Here is a 19,701-nt window from a genome sequence, read left to right on the forward strand (position 1 = left end):
TTATTGTCACATTGTTGTTTTGGGAGCTTGCTATGTGCAAATTGGCTGCCATGTTTCTTACATTGCAGCAGTGACTACACTTTCAAAAATATTCCACTGGCTGTAAAACTCTTTGGGGTATCATAAGGTTGTGAAAGTTATTATGTAGTACTGTTATTCAAGAAGGGAGGAAGGGATAAACCAGGGAACTACAGGCCAGTCAGTCTATCCTCAGTGGTGGGGAAACCATTGGAAGCAATTCTGAGGGACAGAATTAATCTACACTTGGAGAGGCAGGGATTAATCATGGACAGTCAACATGGTTTTGTTAAGGGGAGGTCATGTCTGACCAATTTGATTGAATTTTACGAAGAGGTGACCAGGAGTGTAGATGAGGGCAATGCATTTGACGTAGTCAACTTGGACTTCAGCAAGGCTTTTGATAATGTACTGCATGGGAGTCTGATAATGAAAGTAAGAGCCCATGGGATCCAAGGCAATTTGGCAAATTGGATCCAGAATTGGCTGAGTGGCAGGAAGCAGAGGGTGATGGTCGAGGGGTGTTTTTGTGACTGGATGCCTGTGTCCCGTGGGGTTCTACAGGGATCGGCATTGGGTCCCTTGCTGTTTGTGGTATATATAAACAAATGTAGGAGGGTTAATCAGTAAGTTTGTGGATGACATGAAAATTGGTGGGGTGGTAAATAGTGAGGAGGATAGCCTTAGATTATAGGAGGATATAGATGGGCTGGTCAAATGGGCAAATGGAATTTAATCCGGATAAGTGTGAGGTGATGCACTTGGGCAGGACAAACAAGGCACGGGAATACACGATGAATGTTAGGACCCTGGGATGTACCGAGGATCAGAGGGACCTTGGTGTGTATGTCCACCGGTCCCTTCAGGTAGCGGGACAGGTAGTTAAGGTGGTTAAGAAGGCATATGGGATACTTGCCTTTATTAGCCAAGGCATAGAATATAAGAGCAGGGAGGTAATGCTGGAACTGTATAAAATGCTGGTTAGACCACAGCTGGAGTATTGCGTGCAGTTCTGGAATCCGCATTATAGGAAGGATGTGATTGCACTAGAGAGAGTGCAGAGGAAATTTACCAGGATGTTGCCTGGCCGGGAGAGCTTTAGTTATGAGGAGAGATTGGATAGATAGGGGTTATTTTCCCCGGAGCGGAGGAGATTGAGGGGGGACATAATTGAGGTGTATAAAATTATGTGGGTCATAGATAGGGTAGACAGGAAGGAACTTTTCCCCTTGGTGGAGGGATCAATAACCAGGGGGCATAGATTTAACGTAAGGGGCAGGAGGTTTAGAGGGGATCTGAGGAAGAGGGTGGTGGGGATCTGGAACTCACTGCCTGAAAGGGTGGTAGAGGCAGAAACCATCATAACATTTAAGAAGTATTTGGATGTGCACTCGCGATGTCATGGAATACAAGGCTATGGGCCTAGTGTTGGAAAATGGGATTAGAATAGTTAGATACTTGTTTGACTGGCATGGACTCAATGGGCCGAAGGGCCTTTTTCTGTGCTGTAGACCTCTATGACTCTATTATAAAAATGAAAGTCTTTATCTTTTTTGTTCCTTTGATGTAAAGAAACTTGTATTTCTGTATATGGTCTAAGCTATGTTTAATAACGCAGAATTATGATGTTATTGTAGAAATGCTTATGAAATATTTTTGTAGCAACATTAATCATTTAAAATAAACAAGTTAACACCTCCATTAAAAGAATGCACAGAAGAATTTGATAAAAACAGATATATGAGGCAAATTTCACAAACTATTTCCAGTTTGTAATATTCCTCATGTGCCTCCATTTGCACAAAGTTTGAAAGTAACTAGAATTCACAGCTTATACAGAAACCTGTTATGTGTGTTATAATGATATAAAGGCACCAATCGCTAATAAGGGATTGTGCAAACACGCTTTGAGTTCATTTATTAAGAACAGCCACATGTGAACAGATATACATGGATAGAAAGCTTGAGGACATCAGAGCTGCAGAGCCATGTGTCTGTGTTCTGTGCCAGGCCGAAGTGAAACTGAGGTCGGATCACATGACACACTTCCCTTAAAGTGATGACATGCTGCTATCTCTTAAAGGCATATTACAACAAAACCTACAGAAGGAATCCAGCTTGGATAACTCAGTCATAAATTCATCATATTGCTCTTCTTCCATTTACAGGTGACTCCTCTGTGCCCCAAACAACCTGCAATTCATCTTGCAAAGTGGGCATGGAATTTTCTGCAACCAGAGATGCTATCAGAAGGACATATACAAGGAGGATACCATCTCACACCAGCATCCTCCATGAAAGAACCTTATATTCTGAGGCCACCAAGAAGCCAAAATAAAGAAAGAGGTTATGTCTGAACCAGGCAGAATGGACCCAAAATAGCACTCCAGCGATGCAATAATCAAATATCTTTACACCATATGATGTGAGTAGATGGAGCACAATTAGTTAAGCAGATTAGCTCCTTAACTGATATACTGAGGAGACTGGTTTGCAAACACCCACACTCCTTGACAAAGCTCAGGAAGTCAACAGATATAGCTACTTATTAATTTCTGATAGCCAGTGCTCCAGAAACATGGAGATAACCTTCTTACCTTAATGGCTGACTATTTAGAGGTTCCTCCCAATGAACCAGATTTATATTGTCAATCAAATCTGTTGTCAGACCACACAGTCTGTTGGCACATTTCAGCCTCAAACTCGTGACTAATTTACATCTGACTCACATAGTTCTACATTGAGTCATCGTCAAGGTAAGTCTCTAAATCAGCTCTGAGGTTAAATAGTATTTTCCTTTAACAGGTTTTATGAAATTGTATTTTCTGACCAGCACTTAACAGTGTACCCATCATGGGCTTGTCTCTTTCTATCTCTGTAAACTCGTCCAACCCTGTGAGCCTCTGGGATCTTTGTGTTCCTCTAACTCTGGCCTCCTACACAACACCATTTTGTTTGCTCTACCATTGGCAGCCATACCTTAAGCCATCTAGGCTCTAAATTCCGGAATGTGCAGCATGTTGATGAGAAATAGGTGGGAGATAAGGACAGACCTTGGTGGGGCACCAGAAGTAATAATGTGGGAGCAGGAAGAGAAGCTATTGCATGTGATACTGTGGCTATAATTAGATCGTTTGACAAGAATGGAACCAGGTGAGTACAATTCTGTAAACCATCATGGCACATTTTGCTACACAAGGGGAGATGGTGGCGTAGTGGTAATGTCACTGGGGTAAAGATCGAGGTTAATGCTTTCGGTGCATGGGTTCAAATCCCGCCATAGCAGCTGGTGGAATTTGAATTTAGTTGACAAATCTGGAATATATAGCTCGTCTCCACAATGGTGACTGTGAAACTATCATTTTTTTTGTCATAAAAACAGGTTAAGGTTCACTAATGTCTGTCCTTTAGGGAAGAAAATCTGCCATGCTTAGCTGGTCTGGTCTGGCCTACATGTGACTCCAGGCCCACAGCAATGTGGTTGACTCTTAAAACTGCCCTCTGAAACTGCACGGCAAGCCACACCGTTCAAGGGCAATAAGGGATGGGCAACAAATGCTGGCCTTCCCAATGACATCCCATGAAAGAATATTTTTTAAAGTACTGTATAAATACAAGTTGTTTCTCTAAAGTCCTCTATGCATTTTTTTCCAAACGGGTGATTACTTGCATTGAAAAATGCAGAGAGGATTTTTGTCGGAGAGTATTATGCATTCACATGGGAAGATTGTCAGCTGGAAACATATCCTCTATAATCTTTTATCTTTCTGCATTTGAGATTTTTTGACTCATTTTCTCCTTAAAGCTGATAACTAATTGTGATTTAATAATTTAAAAGGAAAAGGCAAAGATCAGACTGCAAGGCAATCCTGTGCCTAGTTCTGTTAGCTTCCGGAATGTTCTATACTTTTGTTCTGGGTCCTAGGTCATTCTTAATAAATCGATGGAGCGAATGGCTTGTCTAGCACTAGTTTGTAAATTATAAATGTTTCATAATGTGCAATTTCAATGTAAGTTAAATTTCTGAGAGTCCTTTGAAATTAAGTTTTACGATATCGTGCAATCACACTTTGTGGTTTTAATATCTCTTGGATTATTGGGATGCCTATAAAGCATCAGGTATTGTATTAAAATGAAGAATAATGCAGCCCTGGCTCAGCTAAGGTTCACATTTCACAGGAAATAAAAGTCGTGTCCGTGTGAAGAAACATCGGGATATCGGTGGGGGGGGAGAATTATTTTACTGAACCTTCATCTGACTTAAAGAGCATGAACTTAGTGACTGAAAAATTACAAAGTGCCATTTTAGGTGACCTGCTGTTCCTTGGCATCTTGCTCAATCCTGGGCACACAGAGGCTGGGTTTTCAATTGCCAGCAGAGTTTGGGCCCGATGCAAGCGAGATACCCTTTACAGTCTCCAATTTTCAAAGTGAGGGTAGAGTGGAAGGAACATGGAGCCCACCCACCTCCAATGAATGGCCCATTCAGCTCCTTTGGGAGCTTGTTGTGAGGTTGGGGAGGCCAGGATTCTATTTTCCAAAGGAGATTTCTCTGCTCCTGCTTGGTGCACAGCTGTCAGGCTCACAGTGGGAAAGAAAAATATAGGGCCGTAATTTCCGAGCAGTGCATCTGGGATCTACCCCAAAGATGCACTGGGGACCCTACCCCCCTCGCACCCCACCCCCCCATCACCGGCCACCGTCAGAGGTTCCCAGATAAGGGTTGCACTGCACTGGGAAGCGTCTGAAAACACAATTTAAATCACCAACTTCGGATGGTTCCCACTGTCTTACAGCAATAGTTACCCAGAAACAGTTAGAAGAATTAAAATTACTTCTAACTTCTGGGTAACTGTAGCACTGACCCACCCCAGTCCCACACGGGCCTTCCCCCACCCTGCCCGATTCCCCACGGGACGCCCCCGCCTACCCTCATCCTCACCCAGCAGGACCTACCCGATTCCACCTTCTCCCAGGCCCAACCCGACTACCCCCACCCAGGCCCCACCCAGGCCAGGTCCCCCATGAGGCCCAACCTGTCCCGACCTCCCCAAATCCTACCCACTTACCGTATACACTTACCTTCACCCTGGCTTGTCAAAGACCTTTAAACTTAGCTGAGCCTTTAAACTCACTTGGTTTATGGCAGCTAGTGCTGTAAAAAAGGGGGCATGGCTTACTTACCTGTGACTGAGTCCCCCTTGACTGTAGGCCCCAGGAGCTCACTGCACTACACATGTCACACCTGGGCTGAGTCAGAAGGTTGGGCAAGATAGGAGCAGCTGGATTTCAAAGTAAGTAACCACGAGTGGAGTGGCATATGACCCAATTGTCACTCCATCGGAAGTTATGGGCCTATGTTGTTAGACTTTGAAAATTATTGGGCCTTGGCTATCTTGCACTGGATCATGCACATTACCTCAGTTTTGGCTGTTTCCACACTGCCTTATGCCTTTGTGCTGCTGCTCCTCCAAGGAACTGCCTGCTCCTTTCAGAAGGCAGGCTCCATTATGGCTGTCACATGCCTTTCCTGTTCACACCCTGCAGGAAGCTCCCACCTCCTGGAGGTGCTCGGCACTGCTCATTAGGCACTGAGCTCGCCTCCTGTCCAATTAGGGTATTTGCAATTCAAAATAGTAATCGTTGGGGTGCGGAGTCGGGGCTCAGAGTATAGCCAGGAGTGAGGCTCCTGACCCTGCTTTGAAAATCCGGCCCCACATTTTCTCCCTAAAACCCCTCACTTCCACCATCATATTATCATCTGTCACCCAGGGTCCTTAGGGAGCACCTTCTAAACACACGACCGCTACCATCTAGAAGGACAAGGGCAGAAACTACATGGGAACACCACCACCTGGAAGTTCCCCTCCAAGTCATTCACCATCCTGACTTGGAAATATATCAGCCGCTCCTTCACTGTCGCTGGGTCAAAATTCTGGAACTCCCACCCTCACAGCACTGTGGGTGTACCTAAACCACAGGGACTGCAGCGGTTCAAGAAGGCAGCTTACCATCATCTTCTCAAGGGGCAATTAGGAGTGGGCAGTAAATGCTGGTCTAGCCAGCCACGCTCACATCATGTAAAGGAATAAAAAACCCCTGGCTCAACCCCTTGCCTCCTGAAATTTTGAGCAACTACTCCAATGGTCTCCTAACTAGTCTCCCTTCCCTAATCCTCCGTAAACTCCTACTGGTCCAATGAATGAAATGCGAAACCCTGACCCTCATCAATAAATCGCTTCACAACCTTTTCCAGTCTCTGTAACCATCTTCATTCCTCTGACTCTGCCCTATTAGTTATCCCCTTCTTCCTTCGCCCCACTTTTGGTTGCAGAGCATTCAGTCTAGATGCTACTCTTTGGAAATCACTCCCTAAACATTCCCAGCCCTCTCGCTTCCTTTTAAAACATTTCTAAGACTTATTTCATTGGCCTAGCTTTCAGTTACCCCTCCTAGTCTCCCACTTCTTGGCTCAGTATCAAGATTTTACCTCCCACCTGTGAAGTGCCTTGGGATGAACTTTCTATTAAAGATGCTACATGAATGCAGGTAGTTGTTGTTATATGAGTTTAATTATTGTTTAAGGTGGCTTCAAGTGATCTGAACTGGCTGAGGCTCTTCTCATAGTTGTCTATTATGCTGAGTGAAATAAATTCTTCTATCCTGGTCTTCCTCCTCACACTTCAAAAGCAATTCATTGCCTTTGAAGAGCATTGGGACAACTGGAGGATGAATCGTTTGCAAATCCTTTCTTCTTTCCTTTAGCTCCATCCTCAAAATATGAAATCACTCTGTTATCTGAAGTAATAATAGGGCTGATTTTGAACCCCTGCAGGATTGAGAGAACTGTGCCTCCCAGCAGCTTTCCCAGTAGCTTTCCCTAATCCATGTTTTATTTCCATATTAAGAGCAAGAACAAGTTGAAAGTATGGGCAGCTATGAGCAGAAATTCAGACGACTCGAATGTTTGAGGCACAAGCAATGTTTAGTTTGGAGTCACCAGACTCTTCATCTGGTGAAGAGTCATACGGACTCGAAACGTTAACTGTATTCCTCCCTGCAGATGCTGTTAGACCTGCTGAGTTTTTCCAGCTATTTTTGTTTTTGTTTCAGATTTCCTGCATCCGCAGTATTTTGCATTTACCTAGATTGCAGGAGTTTGGAGACACATCAGGGAACTGGAACTGAATTTCAGATGAACAGATCCTCAAAGAATGACATTTATATGACAGCTTATCATATTATCAGAACATACTAAATATCTTCACAGTTAATTTGCTGAATTTTATCGATCATTTTGAAGGCAAAATTCAACAGCCAATTCATAAAGCAAGATCCCAAAAATAGCACATAACACGATACAGTTAATCTATTTTGGGTGTTGTTGGGTGAGGGATGAATGTTGACCAAGGGACTGGGAAAACTCCCTGCTCTTCTTTAATTAGTGCCACAGAATAGCTTACATTCACCTAAGGAGACAGAGAACATCTGTTTAACACTCATGGCTTCATGGAAAGAGGCCCTTCAGCCCACCATATTATCTCTAATAGTACAATGCTCCCTCAGTATCAGTCTTCAGCCAGAAGTACCGAGTGGATGATTCATCTCAGCCTTCTCCGGAGGTCCCCAGCATCACAGATGCCAGTCTTCAGCCAATTTGATTCACTCCATGTGATATCAAGAAATAGCTGAAGGCAATAGATAGTGCAAAGGCTATGGGCCCTCACAATGTTCCAGCAATAGCATTGAAGACTTGTAATCCAGAACTTGCCAAACTCCTAACCAAGCTGTTCCAATACAACTACAACACTGGCATCTACCCGGCTATGTGGAAAATTGCCCAGGTATATCCTGTACACAAAAAGCAGGACAAATTCAACCCAGCCAATTACCGCCCCATCAGCCTACTGTCGATCATCAGTAAAGTGACGGAAGGGGTCATCAATAGTGCTATCAAGCGGCACTTGCTTAGCAATAACCTGCTCACTGACACCCAGTTTGGGTTCCTCCAGGGTCAGCTCCTCACCTCATTACAGCCCTGGTTCAAACATGGACAAAAGAGGTGAACTCCTGAAGTGAGGTGAGAGTGACTGTCCTTGACAGTTTGACCGAGTGTGGTATCAAGGGGCCCTAACAAAACTGGAGTCAATGGGAATCAGGGGGAAAACCCTGCACTGGTTGGAGTCACACCTAATATAAAGTAAGATGGTTGTGGTTGTTGGAGGTCAGTCATCCCAGCTCCAGGACATCACTGCAGGAGTTCCTCAGGGTAGTGTATTCAGCCCAACCATCTTCAGTTGCTTCATCAATGACCTTCCTTCCATCATAAGGTCAGAAGTGGGGATGTTTGCTGAAGATTACACAATGTTCAGGACCATTCATGGCTCCTCAAATACTTAAGCAGTCTATATCTGAATGCAGCAAAACCTGGACAATATCCAGGCTTAGGCTAACAAGTGGCAAGTAACATTCGCGCCACACAAGTGCCGGGCAATGACCATCTCCAACAAGAGAGAATCTAACCATTGCCCCTTGACATTCAATTGTATTATTATCACTGAATCCCTCACTATCAACATCCTGGGGGTTATCATTGACCAGGAACTGAACTGGACTAGCCATATAAATACCATGGCTACAAGAGCAGGTCAGAGGCTAAGAATCGTGCAACGAGTAACTCACCTCCTGACTCCCCACCTTCGCAAGGGCAACTAGGGATGGGCAATAAATTCTGGCCCAGCCACTGAGGCCCACATCCCATGAATGAATAAAATTAAAAAATTACCATAAATCGTGGTGTGTAAGTCAACCCGGCGGATAAGACAACCCCATTTTTCCGGCCCCAAAAGTCACGTTTTTACATGTACTCGGTGTATAAGTTGACCCTTTTTTCAGCCTCGACATGCTATACTTATATTAGTAGTCAGCCTGAGTTTTTCTCCCCACAAATGCATATTTTCCTTACTGGTAGCTTATAACCGGGCCTAAGGGATCAAACAGGCAGTACAGGCTGTGCTGCGAAAAAGCATACACACCCTTTGCATTGGAAACAGAAGATGTTTCAAAATGGCGACCACCCACGCCCAGGGTGGTGCTTCACTCTCATACTTGGCACATAAGCCGACTCCTGCTTTTGGAGGGATTTTTCAAGGCTTCAAAAGTCAACCTGGATGTTGACACCTATGGTATATACTTAATCCTGCCCTACCGCCTTCAATGATTTGTGCACTATTATCTTCAAGTCCCTCTGTTCCTCCACCCCCTTTAGAACTGTATTCTTTATTTTATATTGTTTCTCCTTGTTATTCTTACCAAAACGTTTCACTCCACTTCTCTGCACTAAATTATATCTGCCACCTGTCAAGCTATGTTCTCATCAAGTCTATCACTTTTTTCTTTGTGTCATCTGCAGATTTTGAAATTGTGCCCCGCACACCAAGTGTAGGTCATTAATATAGATGAAGAAAAGCAGTGGTCCTAGTATTGACACGTGGGGAACACCATTCTAAACCTTCCTGGAGCCTGAAAAACAATTGGTCACCACTACGCTGTTTCCTGTCACTCAGTCAACTTCATAGCCATGCTGCCACTGTCCCTTTAATTCCATGGGCTACAAAATTGCTGGCAAGCCTATTATGTGGTACTTTATCAAACGCTATTTGTAAGTCCATGTACTCCACATCAACCATGTTATCCTTAGCCACCCTCTTTGTTAGGTCACCAAAACAATCAATTCAGTTAAAGACTATTTGCCCTGAACAAATCCTTGCTTACTTTTCTTAATTAATCCACATTTGTCCAGTGGCTGTAAATTTTGTCCCAAATTATTGTTTCTAAAACCTTCCCTACCACCAAGGTTAAAGTGACTAACCTGGGTTTATCCTTACACCTTTTTCGAACAAGGGTGTCATATTTGCAATTCTCCAGTCCTCTAGCACCACGCCTATATCTCAGGAAGATTGGGAGATAATGGTCTCTACAATTTCTTCCCTTATTTCCCTGAGTATCCTTGGTACATCGGATTCAGTCCTGGTGGATTTTCGACATTCAGTACAGCCAGCCTTTCTAATACCTCCTCTTTATCAATTTTTAGCCCATTCAGTGTCTCAATCGCCTCGTCCTTCACTATGGCTTTGACTGCGTCATCTTCCTTGGAAAAGACAAGTGCAAGGTACTCATTTAGTACCACGGCCATGCCCTCTGCCTCCAGGTGTAGCTCCTCTTTTTGTTCACTAATCAGCTCTTTTTACTATGTATATGCTTATAGAAGACTTTTGGATTCCCTTTTATGTTAACTGCCAGTCTCTTCTCATCCACTCACTTTACCTTTCTTATTTCCTTCTCCACTTTGGCTCTGAGCTTTCTACATTCAGCCTGTTTCTCACTTGTAACATAAACACTGACATCTGTGATATATACACTTTTTCTGCTTCATTTTACTCTCTATCTCTTTCGTCATCCGGGGAACTCCGGTTTAGCTTGCCTCAGCTGTTAGGCATCAGCAGAGGTGACTCACCTGCTCAACAGGATCAATAGGAAGGGCACAATGTGCTTCTACACTTGCTAGTACCCCAGAGAGTAGAGCTTTGTCCAACGCAACACGTGACGAGCCCCACTTCACACCCCAGCCTGACCGATCCAGCCCTTAGAGCCAATCCTTATCCCGAAGTCACTAAGAAATCCAATAAGGAATTCGGGTGGAACGTCCCTGGCCAGAGAGTAGTTAGAAAGTGGAACTCACTACCACAAGGAGTAGGTGAAGCAAAACCAGAGCTGTTTGTAAGGGGCAGCTAGATAAGTACATGAGGGAGAAAGGAATAGAAGGGTACACTGACAGACTGAGATGTATTAGCATGGGAGGGGGCTCCTGGATTATAAACATGGCAGAGACCTGCTGGGAGACACAGCAAAAATTCATCCCTAGGAAGAAGAATCATACTAAAGGGAGGACGAGGCAACCATGGCTGACAAGGGAAGTCAGGGACAGCATAAAAGCTAAAGAGAAAGCATACAATGCAGCGAAGAGCAGTGGGAAACCAGGTGATTGGGAAGCTTACAAAGACTAACAGAGGACAACTAAAAAAGAAATAAGGAGGGAGAAGATTAAATATAAGGGTAAACTAGCCAGTAATATAAAAGAAGATTGCAAGAGTTTTTTTAGATATGTAAAGGATAAGAGAGAGGCAAAACTGGACATTGGGCCGCTGGAAAATGACGCTGGAGAAGTAGTAGTGGGGAACAAAGAAATGGCGGAGGAACTGAATAGGTACTTTGCGTCAGTCTTCACAGTGGAAGACACGAGTGTTCAAGAGAGTCGAGGGGCAGAGGTGAATATGGTGGCCATTACCAACGAAAAGGTGCTAGGAAAAGTGAAAGGTCTGAAGGTGGATAAATTACCTGGACCAGATGGATTACACCCCAGAGTTCTGAAGGAAATAGCTGAAGAGATAGTGGAGGCATTAGTGGCGATCTTTCAGGAATCACTGGAGTCAGGTAGGGTCCCAGAGGACTGGAAAATCGCTAATGTAACCCCCCTGTTTAAGAAGGGAGTGAGGCAAAAGATGGGAAATTACAGGCCGATTAGCCTGACCTCGGTCGTTGGTAAGATTTTAGAGTCCATTATTAAGAATGAGATTTCAGAATACATGGAAGTGCATGGTAAAATCGGGCAAAGTCAGCATGGTTTCATCAAGGGGAGGTCATGCCTGACAAATCTGTTAGAATTCTTTGAGGAGGTAACGAATAGGTTAGACAAAGGAGAGCCAATGGATGTTATCTACTTGGACTTCCAGAAGGCCTTTGACAACGTGCCGCACAGGAGGCTGCTCAGTAAGATAAGAGCCCATGGTGTTAGAGGCAAGGTACTAGCATGGATAGAAGACTGGCTGTCTGGCAGGAGGCAGAGAGTGGGGATAAGGGGGTCCTTCTCAGGATGGTGGCTGGTGACTAGTGGAGTTCCGCAGGGGTCAGTGTTGGGACCACAACTTTTCACTTTATACATTAATGATCTAGATGAAGGAACTGAGGGCATCCTGGCTAAGTTTGCAGATGATACAAAGATAGGTGGAGGGACAGGTAGTATTGAGGAGGCGGGGAGGCTGCAGAAGGATTTGGACAGGTTAGGAGAATGGGCAAAGAAGTGGCAGATGGAATACAACGTGGGGAAGTGTGAGGTCATGCAATTTGATAGGAAGGATAGAGGCATAGACTATTTTCTAAATGGGGAGAGGATTCAGAAATCTGGAGTGCAAAGGGACTTGGGAGTCCTAGTCCAGGATTCTCTTAAGGTTAACTTGCAGGTTGAGTTGGTAGTTAGGAAGGCAAATGCAATGTTGGCATTTATTTCGAGAGGACTAGAATATAAAAGCAGGGATGTGCTGCTGAGGCTTTATAAGGCTCTGGTCAGACCACATTTAGAATATTGTGAGCAATTTTGGGCGCCGTATCTCAGGAAGGATGTGCTGGCCCTGGAGAGGGTCCAGAGGAGGTTCACGAGAATGATCCCAGGAATGAAAGGCTTAACATATGAGGAACGTTTGAGGACTCTGGGTCTATACTCGATGGAGTTTAGAAGGATGAGGGGGGATCTGATTGAAACTTACAGAATACTGAAAGGCCTGGATAGGGTGGATGTGGGGAAGATGTTTCCATTAGTAGGAGAGACTAGGACCCGAGGGCACAGCCTCAGAGTAAAGGGAAGATGTTTTAGAACAGAGATGAGGAGAAACTTCTTTAGCCAGAGAGTGGTGAATCTATGGAATTCATTGCCACAGAAGGCTGTGGAGGCCAGGCCATTGAGTGTATTTAAGACCGAGATAGATAGGTTCTTAATTGGTAAGGGGATCAAAGGTTACGGGGAGACGGCGGGAGAATGGGGTTGAGAAACTTATCAGCCATGATTGAATGGCGGAGCAGACTCGATGGGCCGAATGGCCTAATTTCTGCTCCTATGTCTTATAGCCTCTGTGTAAATCCTATGTAATGCATCTTTCAGAAAACTTCTACCGTGTTGCCTGAAACAAGCAGCATGGTAAATGTCGTGCTTACTTTCACAGTGTGGCCAACACAAGAGCGATGCCAAGATAATCTTCCTCCTTGGTGAATAGCACTACCCAGTGTCGAAAGTGAAACTCGCCAGTTCTTCAGTATCCCGCCCGGCTGTTAACCTGCCCGAATACCGAACACACCCTTAACACCTTCCCAACCCCAGATACAAAACATTCATTTGTGGTAGAAGTGGAATTCCCCAACATTGTCTATTCAGGCCTGTTAATTCTGGACAAGGTCTATCACTGGGCATGGGACAGTTTTCATATCTGCTGCGATGTTTTACCCGATTTCCAAACGCGGTGCCCACTTGCTCGTGATTTGAGCGGTCTCGGCAATTGAAAAATCGAGTTTAGAAGCAGTTACTGGGAAGCAGTTTGCTTTTCCCGCTGTAGAACAGGTGATTCATTCCTTTAATGTTCTGATCAATTTTAATTCCAGCACATCAACCATGAGAAATGGGGGGGAGGGAAACCTGTTGCAAGGGGACAGGGTTCCTGGGGACTGGTGCCCTGCCTTGTCTCATTGCGATGAATGGACCGCGTGTGATTGGCTTGACTTACCCGCGAAGATCACACAGAGAGAGACAGAGAGAGGAGAGAGAGAGGAGAGAGAGGTAACGTTGCTGGAGTTCCGAGGGATGGAGTGCTCCCTCCTGTCTCTGTGACAACCTGCACAGAATGGACCAGGGAGCTACCCAGAGCCTGAACACCCAGGGATGGGCTCAGTGGTGAAAGATGGGCAGGGGGGAGCTGGCAAAACAGCTCTGGACATTTAAGAGCTGCAGCGCGGATTAATGTCGGTGCCCTTGCTCTCTCCGACCTCACTCGCTCCGGTAAAATGGGAATCGACAGGAGGCACAGGGCATCCCTCGCCCTTACTCTCAACTTTATAGCCCTGGTCTTCTGTGTCACCGCCTTCAGTACCAGCTACTGGTGCGAGGGCACCAGGAAAGTAGTGAAACCTTTCTGCAAAACCAACGTAAAGGGAAAACAGAGCAACTGTATCGAGTATAACAGTCCGGACAATAACGACAGCAGCGTGGTCCGGTATAGCTGGGAGACGGGGGATGATAAATATGTCATTTGTTATTTTCACGCCGGTATCTGGTTCTCCTGTGAAGAAAACATCAGCGGGGAAGGTTAGTCAAGATTTGGGTAGCTTTTTAAAATGGACTAATCTATTTGTCCATCTGTACATTAGTGCGTCAGTGTGTTTGTGTGTATATAATGTCTCTCTCTCTCTCTCCCGATGTCTCTCTGTATCCATTTGTCTATCTTCTTCAACGTATCTATCCATTTAACCATGTGTCCCTCTCATACACACACACATACACACACATATATATATACATATATATCTGCAGAGAGATAGACTTCTGCAAATCTACCAATATTTATTATTGGGGCAACTCTGTCTACGTGTGAAGTTGACAAACGATAATTTCCTGATGATTTCCGAGGTTAGAGTTTCTCTGTTAGTTGCCCTTTGATGTGGAGGCTGTGTGTTTGTTTGTTTAGCTTCCGGGCGGCCGGCAGCTCTGGAACTGGACCCAGAAAGAGCAGCTTCAGCCGCATTCGAGAACCAATGAACCCACAGACCCCAACCAAAGTGTTACTGGAAAGTTTTATTTTCATTTTACTCGCTTACTCTCTACATTTTAGTTTTCTCTCTCTCTCTCTCTCTCTCTATGTATATATATATGAGGGATACAGGAGCGGTGCCCTGACCTGTCCACATTTAGGTATGAGGACAGAAAAGGGGAATAAGAAATTCGCATGACCTTTTCCGCCAACATGGTACATTTTTGTTGGAGAGGTCCAGAGTGTTCAGGCAGACCTCCGAGAGGTGCAGAATCTACACTGGCAAAGCTCAAAGCAACAAGAGCAGACTGAGAACCCCGGGGAGGGAGGGTGGTGCAGTCCTGGCGGTTGTATGTGAGGGAGCTGAATGGGTCCAGCTTGGGGCTGAGTGGAACTCGCCTCCTCTCTCAGCTCCTGTTGCACCGGGTGCAGTAACAGGGGGGGAGGAATGAGACCTACTCTGATAATAACATTATCTAGTCACTGGAGGAATGAACAAAATAAAACGCAAAGACACAGCACAATATTTCGTTCTGAGAACATAAATTCTCTGCAATCACACAGCGATTGCTTGCGCTGCTGAAATGATTGTCCTTCTTCTATGTAAGGGTGACATTGCGTTTCCAGCATTTGATTTAACTTCTGCTCCTGCTAATAGTTTTCAGTTCAGCTCGAAAGCTCCCATTTTCCCCACGCTTTCCCTGGAATGAGGCAGCATCTATTGATGCAGAATACCGAGAAATCTCTATTTCCGTCTCTTTTTGGATAAGGAGAAATGCTGTTAGCTGTTCGTGCCTGTTCCACATTTCGAAACGATTCATTGTGCTCTGTGTTGTTTAATTTTTATTCACTTTTTTTTTTGTTTTATGTTGCTTCACAGGGGAAAAATGCCGAAGTTTTATCCATCTTACGCCGCCTGCTGAACGAGGTTAGTTTGGAGTGAATGTATTACTTTATTACTTTTCACTGAAGCTGTAGTAGCGGCATCCGTCACTCCTGTTGTCTTGCTAATTATTGTGACCCATTACCTTTCAAAATGTCTCATTATCGTGCAGGCCTACTACCTCTAGTTACAGAGATGTCCAATCATCCCAGTATCCCCTAAACCTGCAGCCTGCATTATCTAGAAGGACAAGGGCAACAGGTGAATAAGGGCACCATCACCCCCAAGTTCCCCACTAACTCCAATACCAACCCAACTTGGACACATATCTCCATTCATTTATCATTGCTGGCTCAGAATCCTGGAACTTCCTACCTAACCGCCCTGTGAATGTACCTTCACCAAATGAATCACACCAGCAGCCAAACAGAAGGCTCATCACCACCTTCTGGAGGGCAACTGGGGAAGGACAATAAATGCCAACTTTGCCGGTGATGCCAGCATTCCAAGAATGTCTTTTTTAAATTAAACAAATCCACACTCCAGTGCAGAGTACACCCAACTCGGGAATTCGGGGGGGAGGGATTTAGCCCCAGGGATGCAAATCAGGAATTGGAGCATCTGTCCCTCAATGATTTTCCAAATTCCTATTGAGCTTCTGATGGGCAAAGCTCCACACCAAGGACACAAATTCATAAGTTGACCCATTAGATTTAAACCTTGAATTTATGCTGAGTAAAGTTGCACATTTAATATTTAATGTATTTGTGCAAAGTTCTTTGCTCCTATATTTTAGTGGAGACACTAACCTGTAACGTTATATGGGTTAATGTAATAAAATAGTGGACTAAACAATTTCATTGTAAGATATTGGGGAGGGCGGTGGATGATGGCATTGTGGTATTGTCGCTGGACCAGTGACCCAGGGTAATGCTCTGGGGACCTGGGTTTGAATCCTGCAGATGGTGGAATTTGAATTCAATAAAAAAAAATCTGGAAGCAAAGGTCTAATGATGACCAGGAAATCATTGCCAACTGTTGTAAAAACCCATCTGGTTCACTAATGTCCTTTAGGGAAGGAAATCTGCTGGTCTTACCTGGTCTGCCTCCATGTGACTCCAGACCCACAACAATGTGGCTGGCACTTAAATGTCTTCTGAACAAGGGCAATTAGGGATGGGCAATAAATGCTGGCCTAGCCAACGACGCTCACATCCCATGAATGAATAAAACAAATTAAGCATTTGTATGCTAATATTCAGGCAGCATAATTCCTTAAGTGTCAGTCTTGGTGGCACTCTTGTCTCTTGAGTCAGAAAGTCATGCAGAGACCCACTGCAGAGACTTGGAGACACAATCTAGGCTGGCACTTCAGTACAGCACTGAGAGAGTTGCCTTTTGTTAGTAACTTTAAACCGAGACCCTATCTGTTCTCAAGGGGCTGTAAAAGATGCTATGGCAGGATTTGAAGACGAGCAGGGGAGTTTCTCCTGGTGTCCTGGCCAACATCTATCATTCAATTCTCATCCCTATATTAAAAAGCCATTCATCTCATTAGTACTTGTGGAACCTCACTGTGTGAAAATTGGTTACTGCTTCTCCCAACATAACAAAAGTGTCTGTTCACTTAAAGTACATCATTGGCTGGTGACTATATGGAACGTGCTACGAAGGTGGAAACGTGCTGAATGAGTTCAAGTCATTTCTTTATGCAGCATATTACATTTGAGGCAGGAATAAAGCACTGCATGTTCCATTGCTTCCTTCAGGATCAAAACTGTTTATTCCACCAAACAACCTAAACGATATCAATGTATCACTTGAAAAGAGAAACTGAAAAGATGCTGCTGATGAATGTTTTAGCTTAAAGTGGACAGTTTGCTTATGGGAAAAGTGACTGTGAGGAATGATGAGTTTTCAAACTAAGCAACTGCTTCTATCTCAAAGCAGAACAACAAATGGATTTGTAAGCGGCTCTAACTCACTAAAGAAATGGAGGGTAGGTCAACAATTATGGTGAGTCACAGCACTTCTTTGCTGTGTTCAGGAGACAATGTAACTTGCAAAAAAGCTCTCGGGGCCAAGTGAGCTCTCACAAGCTTCCATACAGCTGAATGGTGCTAAAATCAGAAACAGATTCTGTCTGTATGGTGTCATGCTTTAGGGAAATCATACTGTCCAACATCAAGGACTAATATAATGCATTTGTAAGAATTTCTCCTGGCTATCCTTTTAACAGATGTCTTAATTTGTTTACCAGATGCCAAATCAGCCTTTAATGAACCAGTTATGCACATTGCAGGCTGATTTTTACAAATTCATTGCAAATAGTGCAGTGCAAATTCAATGTAGATTTACCCATGTTGATTTAGCCTATCAGTGTTAGCCTATCTTGATGATTCCTATAGGATTGGAATTATCAGTTGCCACCAGTGCCTGCAGTTTACCTATGGTTATTTGAAATGCTTTTGATGGTCAGGTATCTGATTCTACCTCTGCCCCTTAATTTCCCTATCTGATTGCCACGCCATGCTCTCTAATTAACATATTCTCCTTTCTAATGCTGCATGCTTGATCTGATTGCTTCCTCTTACCTGCTGTCTGTTTATGTATAGCCCGGATCCCACCCTACCATTTCTTCTTCTCAACTAGTCTTTAACAGGTGCCCAGGAGCTCTTCTAATCTTTTCCATTGGATTCAGTGCTCTGCTACTTCTATCAGTGTCCTTCAATCTGGCTCCACCTGGCTTTATCCAAATCTGCTGGAGACTTTGGGGCTTCTGCTGGACCCTGTAAGATCTGCATGTCAGGAGTTGGCAGCGCTGGAATACGGCTTGCAAAGTAAATGCCTCCTGTATTTCCGAAGTAATAGCTGGAACTCATCATGACTGGCGACTGCCCTCCATTTCCTTACTTAGACCAATATCTACATGTTTGTTTAGCATTCTGTCTAAAGACAGAAGCTATCACTCACATTCCACTCAAGTATCCACAGCTGCCCAGTCAGCCCTAAGGCTCAGGCTTGGAGTCAGTTTTCTGATGCAAGTCCCAATATTTTATTACCTGGTTTCTTAGCCGTTTTCTCACATTAACCCACTCATTGCCTTTTTGGTCATTGTATCACCCAGAGTTTTCCCGTCTAATCTGTCCGATGGATCTGGGTTCTCCTTCTACTGAAATGGTTTCTTTATGAACCATGCACTAAATTGTATATCATGTACCTTCTTCATTTTATGACAACTCTACTACAAAGTCCGATATGATCTATTTACCTTCCATGTTCTGCCTTCTAAGCTGTGAGCTCCTTGTATCCATTCTCCAGGTACCATTCCTGCACAGCTCTTCCCGTCTTTCTTCCAGCCCCCCATTGATAATTGCTGTAATTTTCCCTGTTTCTTGTCTAACATGTTCCTTCTGTACCACTTCTAAAAGGACTGCTTCCCTCTCTCTGGGTGTTTCTCTCACTAGGCCCCATGCTAGCCACATGAGTTTAAAATTCTAATCCTCCTTTTCAAATCCCTCTACGACCTTACTCCTCTCTATAAGGTCCAACTCTACATCCGAGATCTCTCCACTAATTCATTCTGGCCTCTTGCACATCCACAATTTTCATCACACCACCATTGGTGGCTGTGCCTTCACTTGCATAGCTGAAGTCCCCCCTATAACCTCTTGGCTTCTCTTCCTCTCTTACCTCCTTTAAGATGTCCCTTAAAAGCTATTTCTTTGGCCATTTTGGGGTTATTCTCCTTGAAGTGAAGGAGGTTAAGGGGAGAACTACTAAAGATTTATGAGATTAAACAGGTTTCAATAAAGTAAACAAAGAAAAGCTATTCCCATTGACTGATGGTACAGGGGCTAAGGAACACAGATTTAAGGTTTTGGAGAGGGATGTGAGGAAGAATTTTCTTACACAGCAAGCAGTAATAACCTGGAACTTGCTGACTACAAGAGTGGTGGAAGCAGAGATGATCAGTTATTTCAAAAGGAAATTGGATAGACACTTGAGGGAATTAAATTTGCAGGCTACAGGGATATAATAGGGGAGGGGGACTGACTGGATGGCTCTATAAAAAGCCGGGTTGGACTCGATGGATTGAATGTGCCGTAATGACTCTATGCGCGTTCAAATTTCCTTTATGTTACAATGGCATTATTAAAGAAGCATGTA

The 19,701-nt window shown here is 44.2% G+C and overlaps 1 protein-coding gene across 1 annotated transcript in view; it reads left to right on the forward strand.

Moving 5' to 3' along the window:
* Positions 1 to 13,816: 13,816 nt before the first annotated feature.
* The window catches only part of gsg1l2b (gsg1-like 2b), a 178,691-nt gene continuing 172,806 nt past the window's right edge, over positions 13,817 to 19,701 (forward strand). The window contains exons 1-2 of the mRNA XM_078570601.1: positions 13,817 to 14,206; positions 15,529 to 15,576. Of these exons, the coding sequence (XP_078426727.1) occupies positions 13,906 to 14,206; positions 15,529 to 15,576 (349 nt within the window). The 5' untranslated portion in view covers positions 13,817 to 13,905. The remainder of the gene's footprint in view (positions 14,207 to 15,528; positions 15,577 to 19,701) is intronic.

This window comes from Cetorhinus maximus, chromosome 24 (genome assembly GCF_964194155.1).
Source record: "Cetorhinus maximus chromosome 24, sCetMax3.hap1.1, whole genome shotgun sequence".
In the NCBI taxonomy this organism is placed as follows: Eukaryota; Metazoa; Chordata; class Chondrichthyes; order Lamniformes; family Cetorhinidae; genus Cetorhinus; species Cetorhinus maximus.